General features: G+C 35.9%; 1 protein-coding gene across 1 annotated transcript in view; it reads left to right on the top strand.

Moving 5' to 3' along the window:
• LOC145673307 (cystathionine gamma-lyase-like) overlaps positions 1-25,273 on the top strand; it is a 183,845-nt gene that overhangs the window by 7,204 nt on the left and 151,368 nt on the right. Inside the window, exons 2-4 of the mRNA XM_081742899.1 lie at positions 13,676-13,822; positions 19,940-20,021; positions 24,175-24,380. Coding sequence (XP_081599025.1) covers positions 13,676-13,822; positions 19,940-20,021; positions 24,175-24,380 — 435 coding nt within the window. The remainder of the gene's footprint in view (positions 1-13,675; positions 13,823-19,939; positions 20,022-24,174; positions 24,381-25,273) is intronic.

Genomic DNA, 25,273 nt, shown 5'->3' with positions numbered 1-25,273 from the left:
GTCGTCCTTCTGAATAGAATTAAAAAATTCATATCGTTTGACAAGATCGTCTGGTTGTAACTAGTGGTGGGCACAAAAACCGGTTTTTCGGTTTTCGGTTTTTTCCAAAAAACTAAACCGGTTTTTGAAAATTTTCAGAAAATCGGTTTCGGTTTTCTTCAAAACCGATTCCGTTTTTTTTTTTTTTTTCCAAAATTTGTTCTATTTCTGACCAGAATGGTGTTTCGTTGTTCTCCGGAAACCGAATCCATTTCCACAGAAGTAGTTCTGTGTGTTTTCGAAAAGTTTTCACCGAAGCCAATTTAAGGTGAAAACCGAACCGGTTTTGGAGAAAACCGAAATGTCGGTTTTTCGGGTTTCGGTTTTTATAGAAACCAGTTTTCGGTTTTTACAAAAACCGGTTTTGTCCATCCCTAGTTGTAACATTTGCAACAACTGTATGCGATAGAGCTACGGTTTCAGCCGCAATTGTGTTCGAAAAATCCTTTAAACAGTTGATTCCGGAATATCAAGTTCTTGACTGTCAGGCCGTGTTAACTTTTATTGACTACGTACAAAACTCGCTCCATTGTTTCATTAGAAAATCTTGGACATCCTGTGCTTTTACCTTTACACAGGCAGCCGATATTATCTCAGAATGCTTTGGTAACTTGGCGATGCAGTTGCGAACTGTACCCGAATGCATGCTATACGGTCACAAGAGAAAAAAAGTCCAAAATACGTTTTCTGCTACATAGACGCTATTTAAGAAACTAGGTACCATCAACCATAATCCAAATATATATCTATATCTATATCTATCTATCTATCTATTTATCTATCTATCTATCTATATATATATATATATATATATATATATATATATATATATATATATATATATATATATATATATATATATATATATTCCAAATCATGATGTGAGCATAATGTCGGAATGGTTGAGTATGAGAGATCCCGTGAGAGTAATGTCTAAAGAATGGGGCCATGCCGAAAGTTTTTAGCAGCGCAATAATCTAACATCACAGCAACGTTTTGTTTATTGTATTTGACACTGATAATTTGTGACTTTCAGCCATCAGTGTCAACAATGAGTCTGTGATAGCATGGCCAGAGATAAGAGAGATAAGGAAGCGCGCGTGACCCATTGTCTAGTTAGCCATGGAGCTGTCAAGACGTGATTTTTGCGCTATGATTTTCTACGATTACAAGAAGGGCTTAACCGCGGAGCAGTGCTTGAAACTTTGTTGAATACTTTTAGGGAATCTGCTCCTTCACCAGCCAGTGTTGGAAATTGGTTTTGGGAATTTAAAAGGGGGCGTACGTCACTTGAAGATGAACCTCGTTCCGGACGGCCAAACACTGCAATGACTCCCAAAAACATCGAAGCTGTGAGACAAATGGTGAAAGATGATCCTCATGTATCTTTCCTGGAGATCGAAGCGACTCTCAACATTGGGTCAACAGCAGCGCAGACAATTATGCATGAACACTTGGGTCTCAGGAAAAGGTGTTCTCGTTGGGTCCCCCATTTACTGACGGAAAGGGAAAAAGGGTAGGGTGGAATAGTGTGAACTTATGTTGAATAAATTCAACCAAGGGGCAAGTCGTGATGTTTACAACATCGTCACGGATGACGAAACGTGGATTTATCGTTATGATCCGCTTACCAATCAGCAGTCGCAAGTGTGGTGCTTCGAGAGTGAAGATCCCCCAACCAAAGTAAAGAGACCTCGGAGTGTTGGAAAGAAAATGGTTGCGTCTTTTTTCTCACGGAAGGGACATGTTGCGACTGTTGCAATTGACAATCGGCGTACGGTGAATGCTGAGTGGTATTCAACAGTTTGTCTTCTCACTGTGTTCAAGAAATGGAACGCCCAACATCCATCCTATTCGCCGGACTTGGCCTTGTGTGATTTTTTTGTGTTTCCAAAAGTGAAGGAACACTTGCGTGGAGGTCGCTTTTCATCGGATGATGATGCGATTGGTGCTTATTTGGAGTCTGTGGACAATATAGACGAAAGTGTGTGGAATGAATAGTTTTCTAAGTGTATTGAAAGGATGCAAAAGTGTATTCGTGTCCGTGGAGAGTACTTTGAAAAACTGTAAATGTTTTGTTCCAGTTCGATGCTTCTTGTGGTCAGAGCTAAAAACTTTCGGCATGGCCATCGTATCAGGTCGAGTTAGTGTGATATCGAAATGACGTTATGAATGTGAAGTCGCCTGGGCGTGATATCGAAAGGGAGTTCTGATCATAAAATCGAGTGAGTGTGACATCGAAAGGATGTGAGTGTGATGTCAAAATGACGTTGTGAGTGTGAAGTCAAAGTGAGCGTGATGTCGGAATGATGTGAGTATGAGTCTCATAGCGTAATGTCGAAAGGATATTGTGATCATGAAGTCGTGTGAGCGTGATGTCGAAAGGATGTTGTCAGCGTAATGTTGAAATGATGTTGTGAGTGTGAATTCGAGTGAGCGTGATGTCGAAAGGATGTTGTCAGCGTGAGCTCGAAATGATGTCAGTGTGCTGTCGAAATGATGTTGTGACTGTAAAGTCAAGTGAGCGTGATGTCAAAATGATGTGAATGTGAGGTCGATTGAGCATAATGTAGAAACGATGTTGTAAGTGTGAGGTTGAGAGAGCGCGTGTCACAAATTATGATGTAAGCATTAGGTTGAGTTAACGTGATGTCGGAATGATGTTGTGAATGTGAGATCTGGTGATCGTGATTACAAAATGATGTTGTGAGTGTGAGGAAGAATGAGTGCGATCTCGAAACCATATTATAAATGTGAGGTTGTGTGAGCGCGAGTTACAAATCATGATGTGAGCATGAGATTGAGTCAATGTGATAGCGGAATGATGTGAATGTGAGGTCGAGTGAGTATGATGTTGTAAATGTCAGATCGAATGAACGTGATGTCGAAAGGAAATTCTGATCGTGAAACGAGTGAGTGTGACGTCGTGTGAAAGGATGTGATTTTAAGAGAAATGATGAGAAAGGATGTTGTGAGCGTGGTGTCGAAATGAAGTTGTGAGCGTAAGGTCAAGTGAGTGTGATGTCAAAAAAATGTTCTGAGCGTGTCGTAATAATGTCATGACCGTAATTTTGAGTGAGCTTAGTCCAAAGTGAACCCTTTTATTTAGAAAGTTAAATTTCTGGGTTAAGGAATAGGGATGGGCACGAACGAGTTCGAGCGAGTTTTCATTGAAACTCGACTCGACTCGAAACAGACATCTTTGAACTCGGCTCGAAACATTTTCTCCAACTCGACTCGAATTTGACTCGAGTTTCGAGTCGAGTTGAGCCAAATGCTGTGTGTAGTTTCAAGTACTTACCTCATGTATCCTACATAGACAGTATAATTATTATCAATGATACTTACTACTACTACAACAAATTATTATTATTATTATTATTATTATTATTATTATTATTATTATTATTATTATTATTATTATTATTATTATTATTATTATTAACAACACCACTACCGTATATAAACATGAAAGATAGGCGGTTTGTACCTGAATACTGAAAACTAGTTGACTGCTGACATCGGTAGTCGTAAAGTCTAGGAGGCAAGGACATCGTTCACGAGGTTCTGGGTTTGGGTTCCGAAGGAGGAACTATAAGGGCTCGAACCAAAAATTGTTAAAAGTTAGAAGCGCAGGCCAAACATGTTCAAAACTGCTCGGCCCGGGTTTAGGGTTCTCAACGGCTCGAGCGGCTCCGCCCACAGCTCATTCACTATCGTGCCGAGCCAACAGCTCACCCAACAGAGCCCGCTTGAGCCGATGGCTCACCTAAGCCGAGACGGTTCCTCACCTCAACCGAACCGGCTCGAGCTGACCCGGTTAACATCACTACCCGGGTTGAGCTTCTCCTTCGGCTCGAAACTTCGACCGTGCAAGTCTTAGCCTTGGTGGTAAGAACTACAGTATATACTTATATTGGTGCTCAGAACATTTGAGTTTATATAAAAATCCGTTGTTGTCTTGTTAATCGAGACGAGACGAGATGCGAGCAGTGTCCCATCTCGTGAGCAACACTAAAAATATTTCACATTACTGCTTACATTTCTCATAGCTTTCGCTTCCAGTCTAATCAGACAATGATTTCAAAACGAGTTAAAACAAACTAAACAAGCGAGCCATTTATCAAACTCGACTCGACTCGAAACTCGACCTCAAAACAGTGGCTCGGCTCGGAACTCGACTCGAGAATATTACCTTTGACTCGACTCGAATTCGAGTCGAGGCGAGTTTTGCGAAAGTTGCAAAATAAATTTGCTGTGCCTGTTCAAAGTGTGCATACGAGAGTTATTCAATAAGTCCTTAGAAAATCCGAAAGATATCACTCGTAGTATCGAGATAGGTTTGCTTTTAGTAAGTGTCATTCCTCACTAGACTGCTGGTAACGTTTCAGTATTATCCGTCACGTGGCTTCATTGTCATAGTCTATTGAAGAAACACTTTTGTTTAATTAGGAAAATGGAAAGAAATGAGTTTTGTGCGGTTATTAAACACTTTTGTTTAAAAGGTTTAACATCGAAAGAAATCGAAACCGAGTTGGATGAGTGTCATGGCACATCTGGTCCTGTGTTTGCGACTGTTTACAATTGAATAAGTGAGTTTAAAGGTGGGCATATATCCATAAATGATGAAAATCATTTGGGACGTCCAGTGGAAGTAAATTCCTCCAAAATGATTGCCAAAATCCACGATATTGTTTTGAGTAATCGATGAATCAAAGTGCATGAAATAGTTAAGGCCAAGTGCATATTACAAAATACAGTATTTTCAATTTTGCACGAAAAATTAGGTTTCAAAATAATCTCGGAAAAATGGGTGTCCCGTTTGCTCTCAGTGAAGAATAAACGCAATCGTGTGAATTATCGGAGGCTGATTTGGCGCTGTTTCGTAGCATTCCCGACGAGTTTCTGCGTCGATACATAACAGTAAACGAGACATGGATACATTATTACACTCCAAAAACAAAGGAACAGTCGAAAGAGTGTGTTTTAAAAAGCGATCCAGCTCCGAAGAAGACGAAGACGGTGATGGCTATAGTGATTTGGGATGCACGCGGAATCATCTACATCGATTACTAGGAAAAAGAACAAACGATAAATGAAAAGTATTATGGATCATTATTGCACAGGTTGGGAGAAGAAATCTAGAAAAAAGTCCTCATTTGGCAAAGAAAAAATTCTCTTACATCAAGACAAGATTTTATGGCGAAAATTATGAAATTAAAATTCGAATTACTACATCTTCCCTATTTACCAGATTTGGCACCTATTGACTCTTTTAATGTCCAAACTTGAAAAATGGCTCGGCGGAAAACAATTCACATTAAACGAGAAGCTCATCGCCCAAACAGATGCCTATTTCGAGGACCATTTAAAAGAAACACTGGAAAAAATGTGTTGAGCTAAAAGGAGATAATGTTCAAATTAAAAAAAAAAAAAAAATCTACCCAAAATGATTTGTTCTTTTATCTTTTTCTAAGAACATAGTGAATGACCCTCGTACATTTCTTGACGCATGTGATAGTCATACTGGGGTATGTGTATAGTACTAGTACACGACAGAACATAACCAACTTTTTCCTCGAAGGCCAAGATCTAAGGGTTTACTTGTCTCTACCATAAATCCTTCATTGTAACTAGATTCCGGCGTTGTCGCTCCAACTCAGGTAGAACTGTATAAAGCTCTCAGTATGGCTAACTCCATTACCGTTATCATAGTAACATCGTACAGCGTTTGTTCCGTCTGGCATCTGTAGCTTTTACAACGTGATTGAAGAACGTACATTTCGGTAGCTAGGCTTTGCAATCAGCCCACATCATGGGGCAATATATGAAAGCGATTTTATTCTACTTTGTTCAGCTTAAAATACAAATTACTTTGATGTTTATTATGTCGGAAAGTACGTAAATGTTATCGAATAAAGCAAAACTTCTCTACTCCCGATCCAAGCCTTTGCATTTTGTTTTTTCCATAAATGACGTAAAGGCAATACTCTAAATAGAAGAGGGGCAGTATGCGGGGAATACTTCCTTAGATCTTTCACTTCGAGCACTGCGTAAAGGAATAGCAACATAGTTTAAAAACCGAGATTTTCCTATCTTGAATATTTTCAGTGCGCAGCTGATACTTGTTGTATTGCGACATTGGGCAGGCACAACCCCTCATGGACAGTAGCTCCAGGGAGTCAGTTTAGTACTTCTCTATATTTCCTAGCTAACTTCCTCACTATTTCAATATGCCTTTATTATTTTATTACCAACGTCCTAGCCACACTGGAATATCACTCCCCACGAGATCAGCGAAATCAAGCAGTCCTGGATCTGGTCAGATTAAAAATAGATGTAACTATTCGTACTCACCAGACGGTGTTGGCGCTGCGGCGTCCACCCAGCGTAGTGAGGACAATTAGAAGCTACTTGAAAGAAAAAAGTAGCGAACTGCAGTCCAGAAAGCAAGCATTAATGGCGAGGGTAGCCGATCTGCTGACAACACATCACCCCACAGGAATGAGTGCCATAAGTCCAGGCCTTCTAAGGGCTATTGCGCCAGGAATTTCGTTATCATTATTATTATTGCTAACAATAATATTAGTAACAGGCTTAATAAAGATTCTGGCTGTTTGCTCTGCCCGTAAGTACATTATTTCTAACTTTATGATGTAGTTAGACAGTTCAATAATTGATCAGTTTCTTTCTAATGTGATTTATCACGTGCATAAAAATTGGACAAAGTACAAATTAGGATACTACACACAGGAAATTAATAATGATAGCTTTATTACTCAAATATTAACCTGTATACATTAATAAATATGAGGATCTAGGTACTTAATGGAATGCTTTTTAACCATTTCTTTTTTAAGAAAAAAGTTTTAAATTATTATAGACAGATGGCTTGTTGAATAATAATAATAATAATAATAATAATAATAATAATAATAATAATAATAATAATAATAATAATAATAATAATAATAATAATAATAATAAGTTTTCCCGGATATTGAACAAAGTTATAGTGTCTTGTAACATGTTTTTGATGGAGACAAGGATCATGTTGTCATCGAAATAAATCAATCGTCCTCAGAAAGTGAAGAAAACGAAAACGAGGACATGTTTTAAACTCTTGAAGTGTTAAGTTCCAATTGTTTATTTTATCTATTTATGTGAGAATTTTCAAAATAATATTCAATCAGGTCCGATATAGTGCTTTATGTTAGATTGATTCTAAGTTGCATGAAGGGCATAAACAAGAAATAATAATAATAATAATGCTATTTATAAAAGACTAACATTAGTGCATCATGCTAACACCTAATAGTAAATCACGTTCATGCTCATTGCAATAAATAATACAATAATTTATATTTGAGCATGTATATTTATGTATCCGCAAGTTCGTTGGTCGGCTAACTAAAAAAAAAATGGAAATACAAACAATTAGAGCTCTTAGGTATGATTTTAATCTATAATTAGTGCTTGAACTTTTCGGGTAAACAGTACCCTCCCGATACCCATTGCGTTTGGTTTACTCGATCCTTAGACCTGATAAACCCGTTTGACCCGTGTTAGGCCTGTTTGGACCGTTTGACCCGATAGACTCGTAATGAGTTCGTACTAGAACAATTAGTGTTACGATAACAAAGTGAAACAACATACCATTTACAATCAGGACAAACTAAGCTTGTTTTCATAAAAACGGGGTTATCAGGTAAACCCTATTCATACGGGTCAATCGGGCAAACCCGATTCATAGGGATAAAAATACAATATCGGTCCAACGGGCGGTATAGGATCGATTGTATTTTCCCAGCATTACCCACCTAAAGCTGGTTTTCTTTCTTTTTTTAATCAATTTGGTTAAAGGACAAAGTCTTGGGAGACTAGGAAGTTTCAAAATTTATTCCAAATATATCTTATATTTTACTACCATTACATTTTCAATGAAATGCGTATCACAATATATACATATATATATATATATATATATATATATATATATATATATATATATATATATATATGTGTGTGTGTGTGTGTGTGTGTGTGTGCGTGTGTGTGTGTGTATGTGTGTGTGTGTGTGTGTTGACGTGAAGTGCTTTGTACGGCACGGTTAAGTTGCCTTAACCTTAAATATTCATTATTTTATGTTGAACTTCTCAGACAAATCAATATTGGTGGAATTTCAAACAAGCCCCTTTCATCATGCTAACAGATGGACTTTTTGTGAGTTCTATCGCCACAGATGCTGATTAATTCTGACTGCTTAGAAATGTGCGCGCGTGCATCAAGAAATAAAAAGATTTATATTCATTTCTTAGTTGTCAGAATGAATATGCTATGTTGTTTAGTTCCTTCAAGATAAGAATTCCTTGGCAGCAGACAGGATTTTTCTTAACCTTGATATTCATTAAATTTGATAACAAGCACAAGAAACTAATGGTTAAATATAAGCTAACGGAGCGTCTAGGAAATAAATACATTGCTTGTCAACCAACTACAGATAATATTTACTTCTGAAAATAACATTTCATAATCAAGATCACCGTAATAATGCAATAAAGGGATAAAGATATTTAATCGAAGGAAAAACATAGTGATTCTCAGAAAAATGTTTAACATAAGAAAGGTTAACATAACATAGGAAAGAACATAAGAAGGGTATAACATAGTGATTCTCAAAGATTGTGCCCCGAATCTCTGAAAGCGTAGAAATATATATCAATGTGGGAAATAAAAATATTCTAATTTTTCATTTAATATTTATTTTCTACGCGTTTTATACGTATATGAGAATGTTAGGTAATTTCAAGCTGTTTCGAGGAGCCAACTCAAGGTAACTGTTGTGGATTCAATGGTGATCATTCATAAGATTCATTTCGTTACTGACTTCAGGCGGTTTCGACAGTACGATGATACAATTATTCCAGCGGATCCATCGAATGATGTCCATTGTGGATGTATCTTCACTCATAATGAAGTTGGCCTTTGATCCCGGACTTTTGGTACAGCCAGTATAATCTACGACAGGTTATTAACATCTTATATTTAGTTTTCTCAGAGCCTTCCCATCTCCTTCCACTTCGTTTATAATTATCATTAATTACTGAACTATTGTTCACGCGATTCTTCTCTTCCATTTCCTTGATAAATTACGATATTTTTGGATTGTTAAATATTGTATTAAATTATTTTGTAGATCTATAGAAAATATCCTATAATTTTTGCGATAAAGATATATCATTTAAATGGGCTATATAAATTATGGAACTCAGTAGAAAATTTTCAGCGAAATTTCTCTAAAGAACAGTGAAGTTTCACAAGGATTATAAATATAATAGTAGTTTACACGTTCTGTTTCCATATATTTTGTTTATTTCCGAAAATTTCATCTTTGGAGACTTACTGTCCTTCTTTTGAGCTCCACACTTCCAACTTCTAATAACTCCTAACGAAATCAGATTATAAATGTTGTGAATACACAAAAGGGAAGGTGAAGAGATGAAAAAAACATTTTGTATTTATATTACGCCTTAACCGTCATCCACATAAATGTGGATCTTAAATACGTGAATAATAATATTTAAAATTCGTTTGACTCGGCAGATTATAGGACATAATGGAGAGGATTTCCTCTATTGCGATGAACATTCTAGTTCATTTGTTTCTTACACCATCTAGTTAATTGATTATTTATTAAGAGATAGTGAATGCTACAACACTCACCGAGGAATATTACAAATCATGACTGTTAAACTGGTACGTAAAACATAGAAAATGCCACATATTATACTGTAGTTGTCATTGTGTGTCAAATAACGATCAGTTATTACTTTCTATCAGTAGTATGGTATTGTTTTTTTTCAGGATTTGCTACCATTTCATTATTATTATTATTATTATTATTATTATTATTATTATTATTATTATTATTATTATTATTATTAAGGCCTGGATTTTTATGTAAAAGCATATTTTTTTCCAAACAACTTAAATGCCCAAAACAAAGTTTATTATCCCAATTAAGAGTTTGCAAGTGTAAATTACAAATTTTATTTCACATAGAAATACATATTTTCTGAAAAAAAAGTTACGTAAATAAATATTTCGGACATTTTTGTTATAAATACACGTTTTTAATAATTTTCCGTTTATTCATTCTAAATTTCACAATGTTTCTTTTTCTTTCGCTCGAAAGAAATTAACATAGGGAAAAGAATATCCGTCACATTTACAAGCAATTTTCCACCTGTAGAAACAACGTCGTCATAAATTCTGATTATCAGCGCTGGGGTAACTTGTGCCAAGCAAAGAGCTTCTAAAGGAGCGCTTTGTACTTTGAAGCCAAAACTGAGGGGAGGACGAGTGACCGTAGGTGAAGGGGTAGTAATAGTACTGCTAGCCTGTAAAGAACTTTCAGTTACGAATCACGTGACAATTGCCAGGCTGTTCGATGAATCTTTGCACATGTTGAGGCCGAATGGTGCGGTGTGACAATGTTTTGATTTTGCTGAGTGATGGTGCTCCTTTCCATATGCTACCCTAACATGATTCACGTGACATGTGTCGTACACACCTTACATCGATTGTGTGAAAAAATCCGAACCCTTTATTCTAAAGTGGACAAGTTAGTGTCAAATTCGGAAACATTTTCCTAAAACCGTAAACTAGAATTGAGCTTTCCAAAGAAACAAATCCCGATCTTTTACTTCCTTCAACACCCGTAATCACGCGGTGTGATACCTGGCTTAATGCAGTACTATATTATGCGGATCATTTTGAAGCATTTGTATCTGTAGTAACTAAACTAAAACCAGACGATACTTCATCCCTTTAGTAAGTGACAGTAGTTTGAAATGTGACTTGGCTTTCATATCGGCCAATTTCGGTTTCTGGACTCACTCTATAAAGATACTAGAAACTACGGGAGATTTATTGAGTACTTCAAGTAAAGAAGTAGAGTGCATTGAAAGAAAACTGAATGTTTTTTCTGCTTCCAAAGCTGAAGACGTAAGAAAGAATTTAAGGATTTGTTCGAGAAAAACATTGGCTATAAAATCCTATGCATAATATCTGAAGAATGGGAAGGCCAAAACACAAGTTATGTTGTGGGTGTGAATATTCGTAATATGCTCCCTTGCTCTTTCCAAATATGCCCTTTTAAAATAAGCCTTTTGAAATCGTATGATGTAGAACGTCCCTTTTCTCAATATAAGGTATTATTCCGTGACAATAGCCATGGCTTTACGATTGACAATTTGGAAAAGACGTTAGTTATTCCCTGCAATGCCCATGGAATTTCGACATCTGATGAATAGGAGCTATTGATGAGTCCAGTATTATTATTATTTTTTTTTTTTATGTTAGGCGCTTTCCCATACTTTTCCTTGTTACTTTTTGTTATTTTTTTTAATTTTTAGCAAATATTTTTCATTTTTTAGCACATAAAAATTAATATTTTACAATTTTTAGCACATAAATATCAGGAGTCTAATAATAATAATAATAATAATAATAATAATAATAATAATAATAATAATAATAATAATAATAATAATAATAAATAATTAATAATAAATATTTTTAGTTTTTCTGACCACTTTCTCAATACTCACAATGTTTTCAGACTCCAGACTCTTTTATTTCTCTTTGTTTGTGTCCAGAATTCTTCCCCGTGCTGTACAATTACCTAATGAGAAGAAGTGTTTTCTTTAACTCCTATTAGCATTATTTCCTTAACTCCTTCAATTTTTTTAAAGGTTGATTCGGCAGTCTTTTCTCTTTATTTACTATGCACAATGCGTATAAGCCTTACTACTTTCGTTCTAAATATTTAATTGTCAAGTGCGTTGTGTACATCACGAAATACTCTGTAAATATGTAAGTTCGATAAAATGCTCCAATTTTTCTACCTATTCTTTTAGATGTGATCTTCATGTAAAGATAAAAGTAATGATCAGTGCATGAGCACAGCGTTTCAGAAATAAATTTGTCATATTTTAGGAAAGAAAATAAAACGTTCTACTTCCTTAGCCTATAGTTTTAGTTTATATTGATATGAAAATTTTGTCACACAATTTTCTAATAAAAGAAAATGTGAGAAAAAGGATTGCGATTCGATCCAGCACAAAATTATTTTCTGTTTACATACGCAGTTGTTGTACTTACTTGTGCACGGTGACTCTCATGATACAAGCTGCTCTATTTCATTATACACTTGCTATTTCCTATGTGCTATGGCTATCAAAGCTATGTGCTATGCCTAAAGTATCAAAAGTTAGGTACTTTAGCCATAGCACATAGCTTTGAGTCTTGAAAGAAAGTTCTTTCTTACATGTTTTTCTTTAACTTTCAATGGTTCTGCCTTGTTCTGGTTCAACTTTTCCACAAATCTTGCATCCTTAATTTCATACATTTCCTGACAACATACAACGATGAAATCTTGCACAGCAACATGCTTTAGGTTGGATAACAGTACAATATTCTATTCTTACTTTATCTTTCTAAATAATTAGGGCCTATATATTTTATTCAGTTATTAACCCTAGAAAGACCATGCTCGCATCTGCTACGTAAAGGACCAAGGAGGGGGATCATTTGCCCGCGCTGGTTTTAAGTAACTTTCTGCGTATATTTGTTAAATTTGAGTTACCGTGTTTAACTAAATTTCAAAAAAGAACTTTTCAAGGAATTGTGTTTTTTATTTGTAAAAAACAGGCTAAATACAGTGCATAAAACTGCTTATATATTATACTAAATTTCTTATAATACTAAGCAGAAAACTAGTATCATAACTAACACTCCATAAGTTCTATGAAAGCCTAAGTGTTTATAAAGGAGAAAACTAACATTTTTAAAAAGTAATAGAAGTTTTAGATATAAAAATACAAATGAAAGGAGTTTTTGGGAAAACAAAGATGGGTAGCACCAATAACCAAGGGGGGAGGGGTCAAATCGGCCCGTGCAACATGAATTATTTGTTTACGAAAAAACAATACACTATATTCCAGTTGAAAGAAAGAGAAAATGAACCTTTCATGAAAAAGAAACAATAACAAAAAAACAGAGAATCCTGAATACATATTAACCATATAAACCAAATAAAAAAACTCGAGGGCAATATCCCCCATGGTCTTTCTAGGGTTAATATTGCTTTCTATATATACTAACTGCATATCCTATTCCGTTATGCAACCAAAAATGCTCTGGAGTTGGCAGGTACAGAAATACATCTAGGAGATTTTCGTAAATTACGTTTCAGATTATGGAGGTACTTCAAGAACTGATTGAACGTGGAAACATAACAAAAAGTAGAATAATAATAATAATAATAATAATAATAATAATAATAATAATAATAATAATAATATCTTTTGAAATCAGAGGCATACCAATTTCACACTTTTACCATCCACCCAGTTCACTCAACACTACTATCCTACTGCTCCTCATATAATATGGAATTTGCTCTAACAAACAACCACCAAGAATTTGGTGCTGCGATCGTCGCCTGACTGTTGCCAACCCAGGCATCTAAAATGTTTTCAACTCCAGGTGTTTGTATTAAAATGATTAGTATCTGTAAATGTATGTTTTCACGCTACATACCTAATGCTTTTCTCTATAATTTTTTTTATAGGATTCTAATTATGGGTTTGAAACTCTTGCTGTACTTGGAGGTGAGGAAGTTAACCCTTGCCCCTATCGTTCCATTGTCCCTTCGATAGTCACGGCAAGTACATTTAAGACGAAAACGATCGTTTCACTGAAGGCTGGTGAACACACAGTAAGTATTATAATATTAACACTTGTGTATAATTTATTCAAAGGTTTTCAGTGTAGAATGATACTGGAAAAAGTAAACACTTTCCAGTATCATCAATGTAATAATAATGCCAACACCTTCCTTTACATAATAATCAAGGAAACTAATTACTTGGTACCACTTTAAAAAATTCAACAAGAGTGAAGACACATCGAGAACGAAGGTGAAACCGACTTTGCATCCTCCCCTATCTTTGGAGTCTCCAGTGATTTCCCACTTTGAAGGTTTTTTTTTTTTTTTTTTTTTAATTCTGACGTGAGCAATGGCATACGCAAGAGGGGCTTTTGGAGAAATAACATTGAAAACAATCACGAAGTAATCGAAAGAGCATGAAATAATATTAAAGAGAAAGAATGACGATTAAAAATATACTCAGAATATATATTTTATGTGTGTGTGTGTGTGGAACCGGAAGGGATGTTATATAGTGGGCAAAATCAAAGTAGGTACGGTGTTTGTCCGGAAAGTTGGGAGTGGCACACCAAGGAGTTCCCGCGCCCCAGAAAGGCAAGGATGTCCAAGTTCAAAATTAAGACAATGCTCATTGTCTTCTTTGACATTTCTGCCTCAAGAGAAGACTGTCAACGACGGCTATTACGAGGAAATCTTCAAACCCCTGCAAGACAAAGCCAATCGAGTCTGACCGGAGATTGGCAAATGCTGGAAGCTCCAGCACAATAATACCATGTTCATTGTGACGTCGTTACTAGCTAGAGCTCAAAAGAAGCTTGTAAGGTCGCCGTTTGATGATATTTTGGCCATTCAAAGAGAAATGATGGGTGTTCTGAGGATTATCGGAAACTGACTTCCAGGAGGCGTACACTGCATGGAAATTGCGCTGGCAGTGGTGTGTCAATACCGAAAAAGAGACCTTCGAATAATTTTAACAAGTTTTGCCAATCAGATCAATAAATTTTATTTCCTGAACCCATTCTCATTACTTTCCGGACAAACTCTGTGTGAAGAATGTATTTTAAGGTTTTGCTCACTCTGAATCTCAACTTTCACACTTAACAATATTGCCAACCCCAACACAAAAAACAGGCAAGAGCTGTGAGCAATCAGTCCTCGATTGGAGTGTCAAATCACTCGGAACTCACACCATTGCAACTGTCTTCGCTCTTGGTTTAGTAGTTACATTTTTCATACGTTTTGTTTATTGTTGATTAGTAAGGCAATTCAGACGTATTAAGTTAAATGATTTGTACTGAGTGAGAGTAATTTATATTTAAAAGTATTATATAATTCATACTTTATTTAAGTTTTTGATAAAGTAGAAATCTAGAAAAGAAATAGGAAAGACAAAATGTCAAATATGTAGCGTTTTGAAGTTTGATAAAGCTAAAGTATAAATGCTTATTGCAAATTGTTTTTTCTTCATAATTTCACATTTTATTTTGTCATATCTTGCATCCCCCAAGTTAGGAACCACTGCTCTAAACAAGTCAGGTTAATTGTTGTGGAATTTTCTTCACTAGGCCCATCGTTCATCAGATCTCCGGAAGAACAGTTATAGATGATTTTGTACTCTGAGGTCTGGAACAAAAGATGTTATAAAATAGAGGATATGCCCGTATGTATCTTCATGTTGTTAACTCAATGAAGCCACAAAAAAACAGCCGAGCACCGGCACGTTTGATTGGCTACTCGCGTTTCCGCCATCATCTGATTGGATACTTTCGTTTCCGCCATGACTGTTGGCTCATTGCGATCTTATTGGGCGGAGTGGGCAGAGTAGGGGTAGCGAAACTGTGACGTATGGCTTCAAGATTTTGTTGTAAGGGCAGTGCTAGAGGTAAATTAATCCGGCTTTAGTACATGAGTCGTTCACTACCTTGTCAAGCACATATTTTGATTGACAAAGTTTACACTGGTTATACCATTTCTTTAATTTTTTAAACCAACTTCAATCACAGGGGGGTACGCTAACAAATTGAATCATGGTTATTCTCGTCTGTAAAATCCTTTGTTTATTTTCCAATAGCTCTTTATTGTGTAGTACACTATGTTTTTAATATTTGCAACCTCTGGAAATATCAATTCGTTAAAAATGAACGGTGAGAGGTTAATTCAGCAGAAACAAACCATTATTCTAAAGAACTCTTTCAAAGTAGACTAAGAGGGGCGCGTTGGCTCAGTGTGAGTCCGGTCCCTGGTTCGATCCCAGCTCGCGCCGTGTGGACTTTGTGGTGGACAAACACCGCGCTCGTGGGTTTTCTAGGGGTTCTCCCCTTTCTTCATTCCACCATTTCACTCATCTCTCATCGTCACCGTCTCCTTTAGCCCAACCGGCATAACCGTGGGACGTAAAACTTAAAGATTTCATTTCATTTTTCAAAGTAGACTAAATCAAGTCACATGTTAAGAGCTTACCGAAAACTCACCCAGAACGACTTGTTAGTATTACGTGGGAAGAACACAGAGAAACTCACCATGAAATCGTCACTAAATATCCAATACATGATCCAACATAACTTGAAAACTGTTATGAATCCAGTTAATGGTACTGATTCCTGTTGGCGGTGCAGAAACCGAATTTTTAACATACAACCTTTAATATTAAAACGCCGATAAAATCGAGCGACTTCATATAGAACAGTGAAACTCAATATGCCGTGGTAAATGATAACGATTAAAAATATAAAAGAAAAGATGAAAGAAAATTTAATGTTATTGATTTTTCTACAACGAGAAAAAACGAAATATACAAACCAATAAGTTGAACTGACATTTTACTTCGGTAATAAACAACGTGCTAGTATTATAAATTTAGATCAAAATTAACTAATACCCTCCAAATGACTTTAGAATGAGTAAAACTACTAAATGAGATGTACGCGTATATTAATGTAATGATACAGCTACAATTCCATAAAGAAAGCATTTTTTTTAAAATTAGTTAATGAGGCCCACTCAAGTTTCAATTGATACCAAACGAATTTAGAATGAGTAAAATTAGTAATTTAGAAGTATATCAAATAAATCTTGAGCATGAAAAGCCATATTGAAAAATTTAAATTTCGACTTGACTAAAAATTGGAAAATAACTTTCAATGTCGGATAAATCACACTGAAAACAAATCAACATACAATACACTTACAAATACACAGGAACTGTAAATATAATTTTGACATACAAATTAGAATACTTTCACGAAATCGAAAACTTACGATACAAGTTTTCATTGATGGTTGGCATTTACATCATTATAATAATGACATCATTTTTAACCAATCAGGAAGATTTTTTCTAATCAATGATTCATATATACGAATCACATCTTCTACAATATTACACGAATTAACAACATACACGAGTAAAAATATTCATAGCATTTTTTCCAAAATCTATCATAAAAATATCTTTTTGAACAAGCAAATTCAGTATAATCAACAACTTTAATAAAATAACCAATCACAATTCAGCAATGATAAGACATAAATAATGTGACGTCATTTTCCATAATAAATTACATTATTTCTGACCAAACACAGACCGTCTATATTATCACACAGTTTTTAGGCAATAGATCAAAGAATTTTAGTGCGTTTTCTAAAGGCTATTGTAAAAATGTATATTTAATTTGTGAATTTTCTATGCGACTTATTGCTCTAGATAGACCAATCAGATTTTAGCAGATTTCTCCAATCATAGTCAGTACTCGATAAATTGGCCAACCAGAATTCAGCAAAAAGTAAATGATGTGGTGTCATAGAAAAGAGTCTATGTGGCGTCATATGGTCATGATGTTTGAAATTTTAGGAAGGGATTCAGGTCAAGGTGAGCTTAGGGTACCTCCCAAATCATGGTTTCAAAGCCTTGTTCCAACGGTGCATTGACACAAATGTGAACTTGTATCAATTAGAGGATGTCCCCTTGCACTTTATAAATCAGCGAAGGAATGACTCTGTCAAAATATTGTTTTAACGCCAATCTAAGAGTCATTTTAAAGACATACCTTACGAAAACATATGACCTTGACCTTTTGACATATGTCAAATACATCCAGAGACTAACATTCAATTTACCTTCAACATAAGCTATGATATAGTTCTCACATTAAGAGATGAAATATAAAGGTCAAAAGTATATATATATTTTCGTATACATTTATGCATCGAAGGAAACAAGAAGAACCACCCAACTTTGCCAAGCTATGCAGCTCTGAACTTACCTTCCAGGGTCCCAACATTGAATCTACTTAAAGCTATGCTTTAATACAGTTCTTTGGCGTGGGAGACCCGGGTTCGATTCCCGGCGGGAGCTCATGTGGTTCGGATTCCGTTAATCAGTAGGTCCACGTCTCATATAGCCTCACTGCTGAAAGGGACGCTAAACTAAAATCAACTCAACTTTAATACAGTTCAAAATTGATGGGTGAATTATAAGATATCTCTAGCAAAAATTATTTCTGGAAATTTTTATCCATCCAAGAAAAGAGGCAGACCGCCAAAATTTACACAGATATATATACACTGGTCCTAGAAAACAACCACGAATTTTTATTTTTAGATAATTCTAAAATTTAAGGAATGAGCCAATACACTCTTATCGCAATCTGAAACGCGCACACCATGGTACAATTGTTCTATGAAAGATAATGAACACATGTTAATAATGAAATGAAATCTCTCAGTTTAACGTCCCACGATTATGCCCTCTAGGCTAAGGGAGACAATGATTAAAGCAAGTGAATAATGATGGAAGAATTGGTGGAATATGAAAATGGAGAAAATGGGAGCACGCCGAGAAAACCCCCACAGACAAGTTGTTGTCCACAAACTTACTGGGCCGGAGATCGAGCCAGGGGCCCCATGCACCAGAGGTAAGCGCTCTACCACTGAGCCAACATGCCCCCCTAATGAACATATGTATCCATCCATAGAACCACATGGTGCAATAAAGCCGCATTTTTACAGATAAAACGAAATCCGCTCACGAGGAAAACATATTGATTACGTTTATTTTGTCGATTTCTTACCATTGAAAGGGAAATAGTGGACCACTCAAATTTATACGGATATATACAGTGATCTTATAGAACAATTACCATTTTTTATTGTTTGAAAATTTTCAAATTTAAGGGGTGAGCTAATGCATCCCTGTTGAAATTTGAGAGGGGTGCACCATGGCACCTGTGTTTTATGAAAAAGAATGGACTCATGTGTGCATCCATAGAACCAAGATTCAACAGAGTCTGATCGTAGAGGACAATTTAAACAAAAACTTCCCAAATTTGAATTTTTAGGTTTTTTTTTTTTAACCTGCAGAAGGAAACAGAATGGACCACCTAACTTTCAAAATTGCATACGTTGGTCATATACAACCATATTCAAATTTTTAGTTTTGATAATTTCCAAAATTTAAGTGGGATGGTAAGCACTCCTCGTGGAAATTGAAAGGGTGGACTAATGTACCCATGCCAACACCAACAGATTGGGCGACATTGGTAAACAATTACGGTCACATTTACTGACCGATTACCGTCAATTATCGCTGTCAACTTATTACTCTAAAATTTACGGTATTACTGTAAAATTTATGGTTATAGGCTATAAAAAGGCCATATTTATGCCCAATTCTGTATTTATGTCCAATTCTGTATTTATGCCCTATTATCATAACTTTAATATTAATGCCGTAAATTTTAGGGTAATCGTTTGACAGCCAGATTTGATAGTAATCGGTCAGTAGCTAAAAGTGACCGTATTGTTTAGTGCAAGATTTCCCTACTAAAATTATTTTAGCAATTAATTACCCATAACCAGGGCCAAAGTACTCTTTCTTGCTGACGAATTGTCTAAAGTTCCCCCAATATTACTTCCAGAACAACCAGTTAAAAATTATTTTCCAACTTGTCCTCGTATTAAAGTAACAGTTAATCATTTGCAAGTGATTTGTCGCAGTTTTACTGAAAATCTTACAGCGAATAATTGTTTCGAGACATACGTTAAAAGCTGAAAATCTTAGTGAAACAGGCAATGGTGTGAGTGAGGATTACGGAAATATTAAACTAGAAAACATGGTACTTTTTAATACCATAGATATGTATATGAGGAAACGTCTTCTTTTTCTAGGGCTATGAATATGGACGTTACGCAAATCCCACAAGAGATGTTCTTAATGCGAAGATAGCAACATTAGAGAAAGCTAAGTACGGTAAGTTCTACCTTAAAACTAAATCACTTTTAAAAAAATTAAAGCGAATCAAAGGGACATGAAACGTTTTGCTAGGAAAACGAATGTAATGCTAAGAGGTACTAATTTCTATGTACCTCCACGTTCAGAAGGCTTGAGTTGTGTAAAATCCTAAATTAACTATAAAACTGTTTCGTAATATTTTATTTTTGCTTTATTCATCTCATTGTGTAATCTTTCATAATAATTATTCTCTTGAGTTGTGCATGTTTTCTTGTCCTATGTTGGAACACTGCTTGTTGAACAACTAGCTGTGTCACGTGTACAGCACGGAATGAATTTGGTTTGCACGACGTAATATTTTATTAATTAATATTGAAACCGAAAGTGGTCGTAGGTCTCTTCCGGTTTTAGAAGAGAGATTAGAATGGAGATGGAATACATACTTGGGACGTTTCACTAATTCCAGAAAACCGCTTTTTGCTATCTATTATTATCTATACTCTATAGTGATGAACGTTAAAACTGGAAGTAGTTGATTTCTGCCATTTCTTGTTTGAGTAGAGTGCTAAGCCAGAAGATGATACCTATTCTTAGAACGCTAAATTGATCCTTCCGGAAAAACGATTCATGCAAATTCTTATTATTTTTGCTCTATGTAGATCAATATTGAAACCGGAAATTGTCGTGGATCTCTATTACTTCCTGTTTTAGTAGAAAGTTAAAGATGGAAATGAAATGTATTCTTGAAACGCCTAATCTTTTACTGGAAGCCACTTATTGCTATCTATTACCGCTTTTGCTTTATAGTGATCAACGTTAAAAACTAGGAAGCGGGTGATTTCTACCTTTTCTGATTTGAATATTGCCTCCGTCAGCAGGACCGGATTTTGAGGGGGCACCGGTGCACGTGCACCCCCCTCCTCCCTTCGTTGTAAATATACACTATCTAAAATGAGAAGTTAGGAGTGAAAATAGCAATACTTTCCGAAACTTTCTGCCATTATTTTGCCGTTTGGGGCTGAGGAGAAAGCAGAGTTTTGCAAAAGCAATAGTTTAAGTCAATTTTCTTAATATTGAAGGAAATAGATTTACCAAGCAAAGCAATATAACATTGTCAATTAGGGGAAGAAAGCAGAAGCCTTGAGGAAAGAACATACTACTCCCCCCTAACCCGATGTATGTATCAGCGTTGTCAGGGATAAACAATATCGTTGCATGTCAGTTTGAAGAGTTTCAGTGTGATTGATTATTTTGGTAGTTATTGGTGCACCACAGTGTGGAAATTGAAGCACTTCGAGGTAAGGGGGAAGTTAGTGTGTGTCTAATTGTACTAGGAGAGTAGTCTTGCAGACTTGGCGGTAATTTCTCAACGCATTCCAAAAGAAACTTCTACTCGCAGGAAAATACCCTTGTACCACTAGCGTATTTAAGGAGGCTATCGGGCTCCAGCCCCCCCTCACGAAATAAATTTGTTAGTTTTTCGCATTTCACGTACCTACAACAATAATCCTTCTTACAATTTCTAAGAATTTAATTGACTTTCCATATTCTTATGCTCTTTGTCCAGAAATAATACTGTATTTGTCAAATTTCATTCCATGTAAGAACTACGTTCTTTCTTTCTTCCTTTCGTCCATTCTACTTTTCTGTTTCTTTTTCTTAGTTTTCACTGTCTTTCGTTTCTCCTATCACACTTTCGACCATTGTTAGTTGCGATTCAAGACGACCGTCGTCAGTAACACCAAAACTAAGAGAAGCTGGTAAGCGAAACTGGTATTCCACACCAACTTGCACGGATATCAACATAACGGGACTTTAGTTATTATAGCAAAGAAATATTTACATCGTTTAGTTATAGAGAAAGTTATATGTTTGAAATAAAGAAAACCAAGAGTGAAGAAGGGATTAAGTTGCCCTGGAAATTAGGTAGGCCAAGAGGATGCTTCCTTTCTCTTCTATGAATAGAATAAAAGGTTAGATTCACTGCAAAAATTTTGTATGTATCATATCACATAAGGTTCACCAGGCTGCAATTCTTGCCATTAAAACTGCAATCAGTGTATTTCAGCTTCAACTTGTCTGAACATTTCCTTTCAGGTAAAACGTACACAGGTAAAACCTGAATATTTCCATTTTTTCTCAAATGAAATCAGTTAAGTTGAAGTGAGATTTACAAATATTTAACGTGTGTTTGCAGAAGCGTCATTTCAGATTTGTCTGGGGAGAGGGGTTAGATCCTCCACCGACGTACGAATTTCACGTTTTTTCTTAGTATACGCTTAGACAATCGACTAAAACATATTTAATTCTCAAACTCAGGTGGGCAATTTCCCCCCAAACAAATATTCTAAATACGCCACTGCCCTGTAAAATATGGAAAAGATTATGATTTCTCAGTTCACAGTATTTTTCTCACAAAAATCAGTTTTTCTAATGTATATACATAGCGTATAAAGGTGCTTGGGTACCCTCTATGTCTCCATAAAGTAGGCTATGCTCATAATTGTAATTTTGTAATTGTAATTGTAAATTTGTACTCTGTCTTCTCGGAGTAGATTCCATTTCGATACAGATTCCTTAGTAGGAATTTGAAAAACTGATCATTTCGTATTGGTTTATACATTTGATTTTTGTAATTACACATGAAGGTTTGATGTTATTACCAAGTTCCCCTCCCCCCTTAGAAAGTACAAAGGGAATGAGGTTCCAGGGAAGTGTTCAGAGGTGCCTGGGCCCCCTTCACAGTTTTCAAACTCCCTGCAAATTTTAATATCAAAGTTGATTCAAATGTATCCATCAAATGTGGCGTGTCAAAGTTGTTCAAATTTCATATAACAAAAGTTATAAAATGTTGAAGTGTTGAAATTTCATATGCTACATGCTCATCACATGTGAATGTCTAAGTCATTTGAAATTCACATGCTAAATTTGGTTGTTGAAATTTGAACCACTTTTAACAATGTTAAATTCCCAGGGAGTTGCGGAATTTGGGAGGTAAATTATGCAATAAGTAAAGAGGTAGTAGTAGGATATGTATATGGACGGCTTCGAAGGAGTGAGAAGGATAGTTTAAGGTATAGATTCAATGCTCTTCTTGTAATCTTTAGGATCGGCATAGTCAACCAAGGAATGGAGCGTATACGGAAATGTACGTCGTATACGCACCTATTATTTTTATAGTTCATCGTATACTCGCTGTAAGGCTAGTTTTAGACGGAAGCATTTATCGTAGCATTTCTCATAGCAAAAATCGTATCATCGATATCCTACCGTGTAAAGTAGCAAATGCTATGGCATTTCCCATGCCATGGCATATCCTATGGCATTCTTGTCGATAGAACCTGCTCTATTTCGTAGCATTTTCCCCAGCATTTCTGGTCCGATTGCAGCGCCGTGGTGTGTTAAAAAGAAGCGAAAGACTTTGTGCCAAATATCCATGCTCTTTGTTTTGTGTGGGAAATTGAATTGTAGTAAAGAAAAATGAGTTGGAGTAGGATGCTATTTGTCCACATACTTCTTTGTGATTTTCGTTTTTTAGTATGACCGGCGAGAACTGTTGTTACAATTACTATAGCTTTAGCTACCTCACGCTTACTTTCGGAACCATAATTGCGCTCTTCTCCAGTGATTCGTTTGCTACGTCACGACAGATGCTTATCAAAATGCCACCGTTTAAAAGTACCATATACTTTTGATGCCATAGAATATTATATGAAATTTTTGGCAGCACATCTACTACGATAAATGCTCCCGTCTAAAACTAGCCTAAATCAGGGAAGGTATAAGCGTGAAAGAGATGGTCGAGCGTATACCTATCAAAAATTCTAGCAAAACGTCCCTGGAATCAACCTAATTCCTACTGATTTCATGATTTCGAGAGGATCGTTCCAAGTGCATTAGGGGTCTATTGCATTATCCCATCAAATGACGTATTTATCTTTCATAAATTGTAACAAAATATTCATTAATTGATATGAAGTAAATGTGGTCGTTTTACACATTTCCTTTTTAGGCCTATCCTAGGAAAATTTAGGGAATGCTTACTAATGTATAGTTGCTGATTTGTACAAAGTATATAGACCAGAAGTATTGAATGGGGGAGGTTGAATGACTTCGAAGAAAATGTTCACACAAGACTGATTAGTGATTTATTTTTTCTATTCTTCCGTAGCTCTCACCTACTCTTCTGGAATGACAGCAGTTTTAGCGATGTCAGACTTACTTGCTCCTGGTGACCATGTCATCCTGTCGGATGTAACTTACGGCGGAACTTACGAATTATTCAAACAAGCCCCAGAGAGTCGTGGACTCGAAGTTACTTACGCTGCTTTGGAAAATCCTGAAAATTTAAGAAAACATTTACGTCCCAATACTAAGGTAAGAATGACTTTTACTCTTTTCAAAAAAAAAAAAAAACACTATAGTAACTAAAATTTAAAAAAAAACATAATTGGCATATACTTTGTTAAAATTATAACAAAGCTGCGGATTTTATGGGTGGAAAGAAAAGACAGTAGATATATCGGAAGCGTGAATGGTGAACTTGCTATTTGACGTCCAACGTTTATGGCTTTTAGACTAAAAGAAACGGATAATTAATGAAAGTGAATGACTGTGAAAGAATTGGTGGAATGACAATGTGAAAGGAAACAGGATCTACAGACCCGGTAAACTCCGAACGCAATGTTGTCCACCACAAAATCACATTGCCTGGGATCGAACTACGGCTCCTTGCACAGGGATCAACCCTCTGCTAGGATTGTCCCTTTCTGTAGCCGAAAAGCAAAACATAATGATCGAATACGTGAAGATTGACAGTTTCCCTTTCACAAAATTTGTACAAGGAACAACTTATTAACAATAGTAGAAAGATATACGTACTATATTCTTGGATGAGAATTTAAACCAAAAACACACGGAACAGAAAAACACTCGCCAAGAAAACTTTATAACTATAAAGGTAACCAAGAAAGTCTGTCGCTTTTTGTGGAGGTCTGTTTTCAATTAGCCCTCACACCGTGAGTTGAATACGAATTGAGATAAGGCGAAGGTCAGTTGTTGGTGTGGGTATATCCAACATACTACCTGGTTTGTGGCAGTTCAGTTACACCGTGAACTTCCGTAAGGACAGAACGAACATGTGACCTCCACAGAGCGTCATAAGGGCGTGTATGCTGTACGAGTTCAAACTGGGGTCAAACGCCGCTGCAGCGAGGCGAAAGATATGCCAGGCCTTTGTTGAGTGTCGTGACTAAGCGGACAGTGCACTG

Source organism: Thermobia domestica, chromosome 16, assembly GCF_964235325.1.
Source record: "Thermobia domestica chromosome 16, izTheDome1.hap1.1, whole genome shotgun sequence".
Lineage (NCBI taxonomy): Eukaryota > Metazoa > Arthropoda > Insecta > Zygentoma > Lepismatidae > Thermobia > Thermobia domestica.
This window is presented reverse-complemented; position numbering and strand designations above follow the sequence as displayed.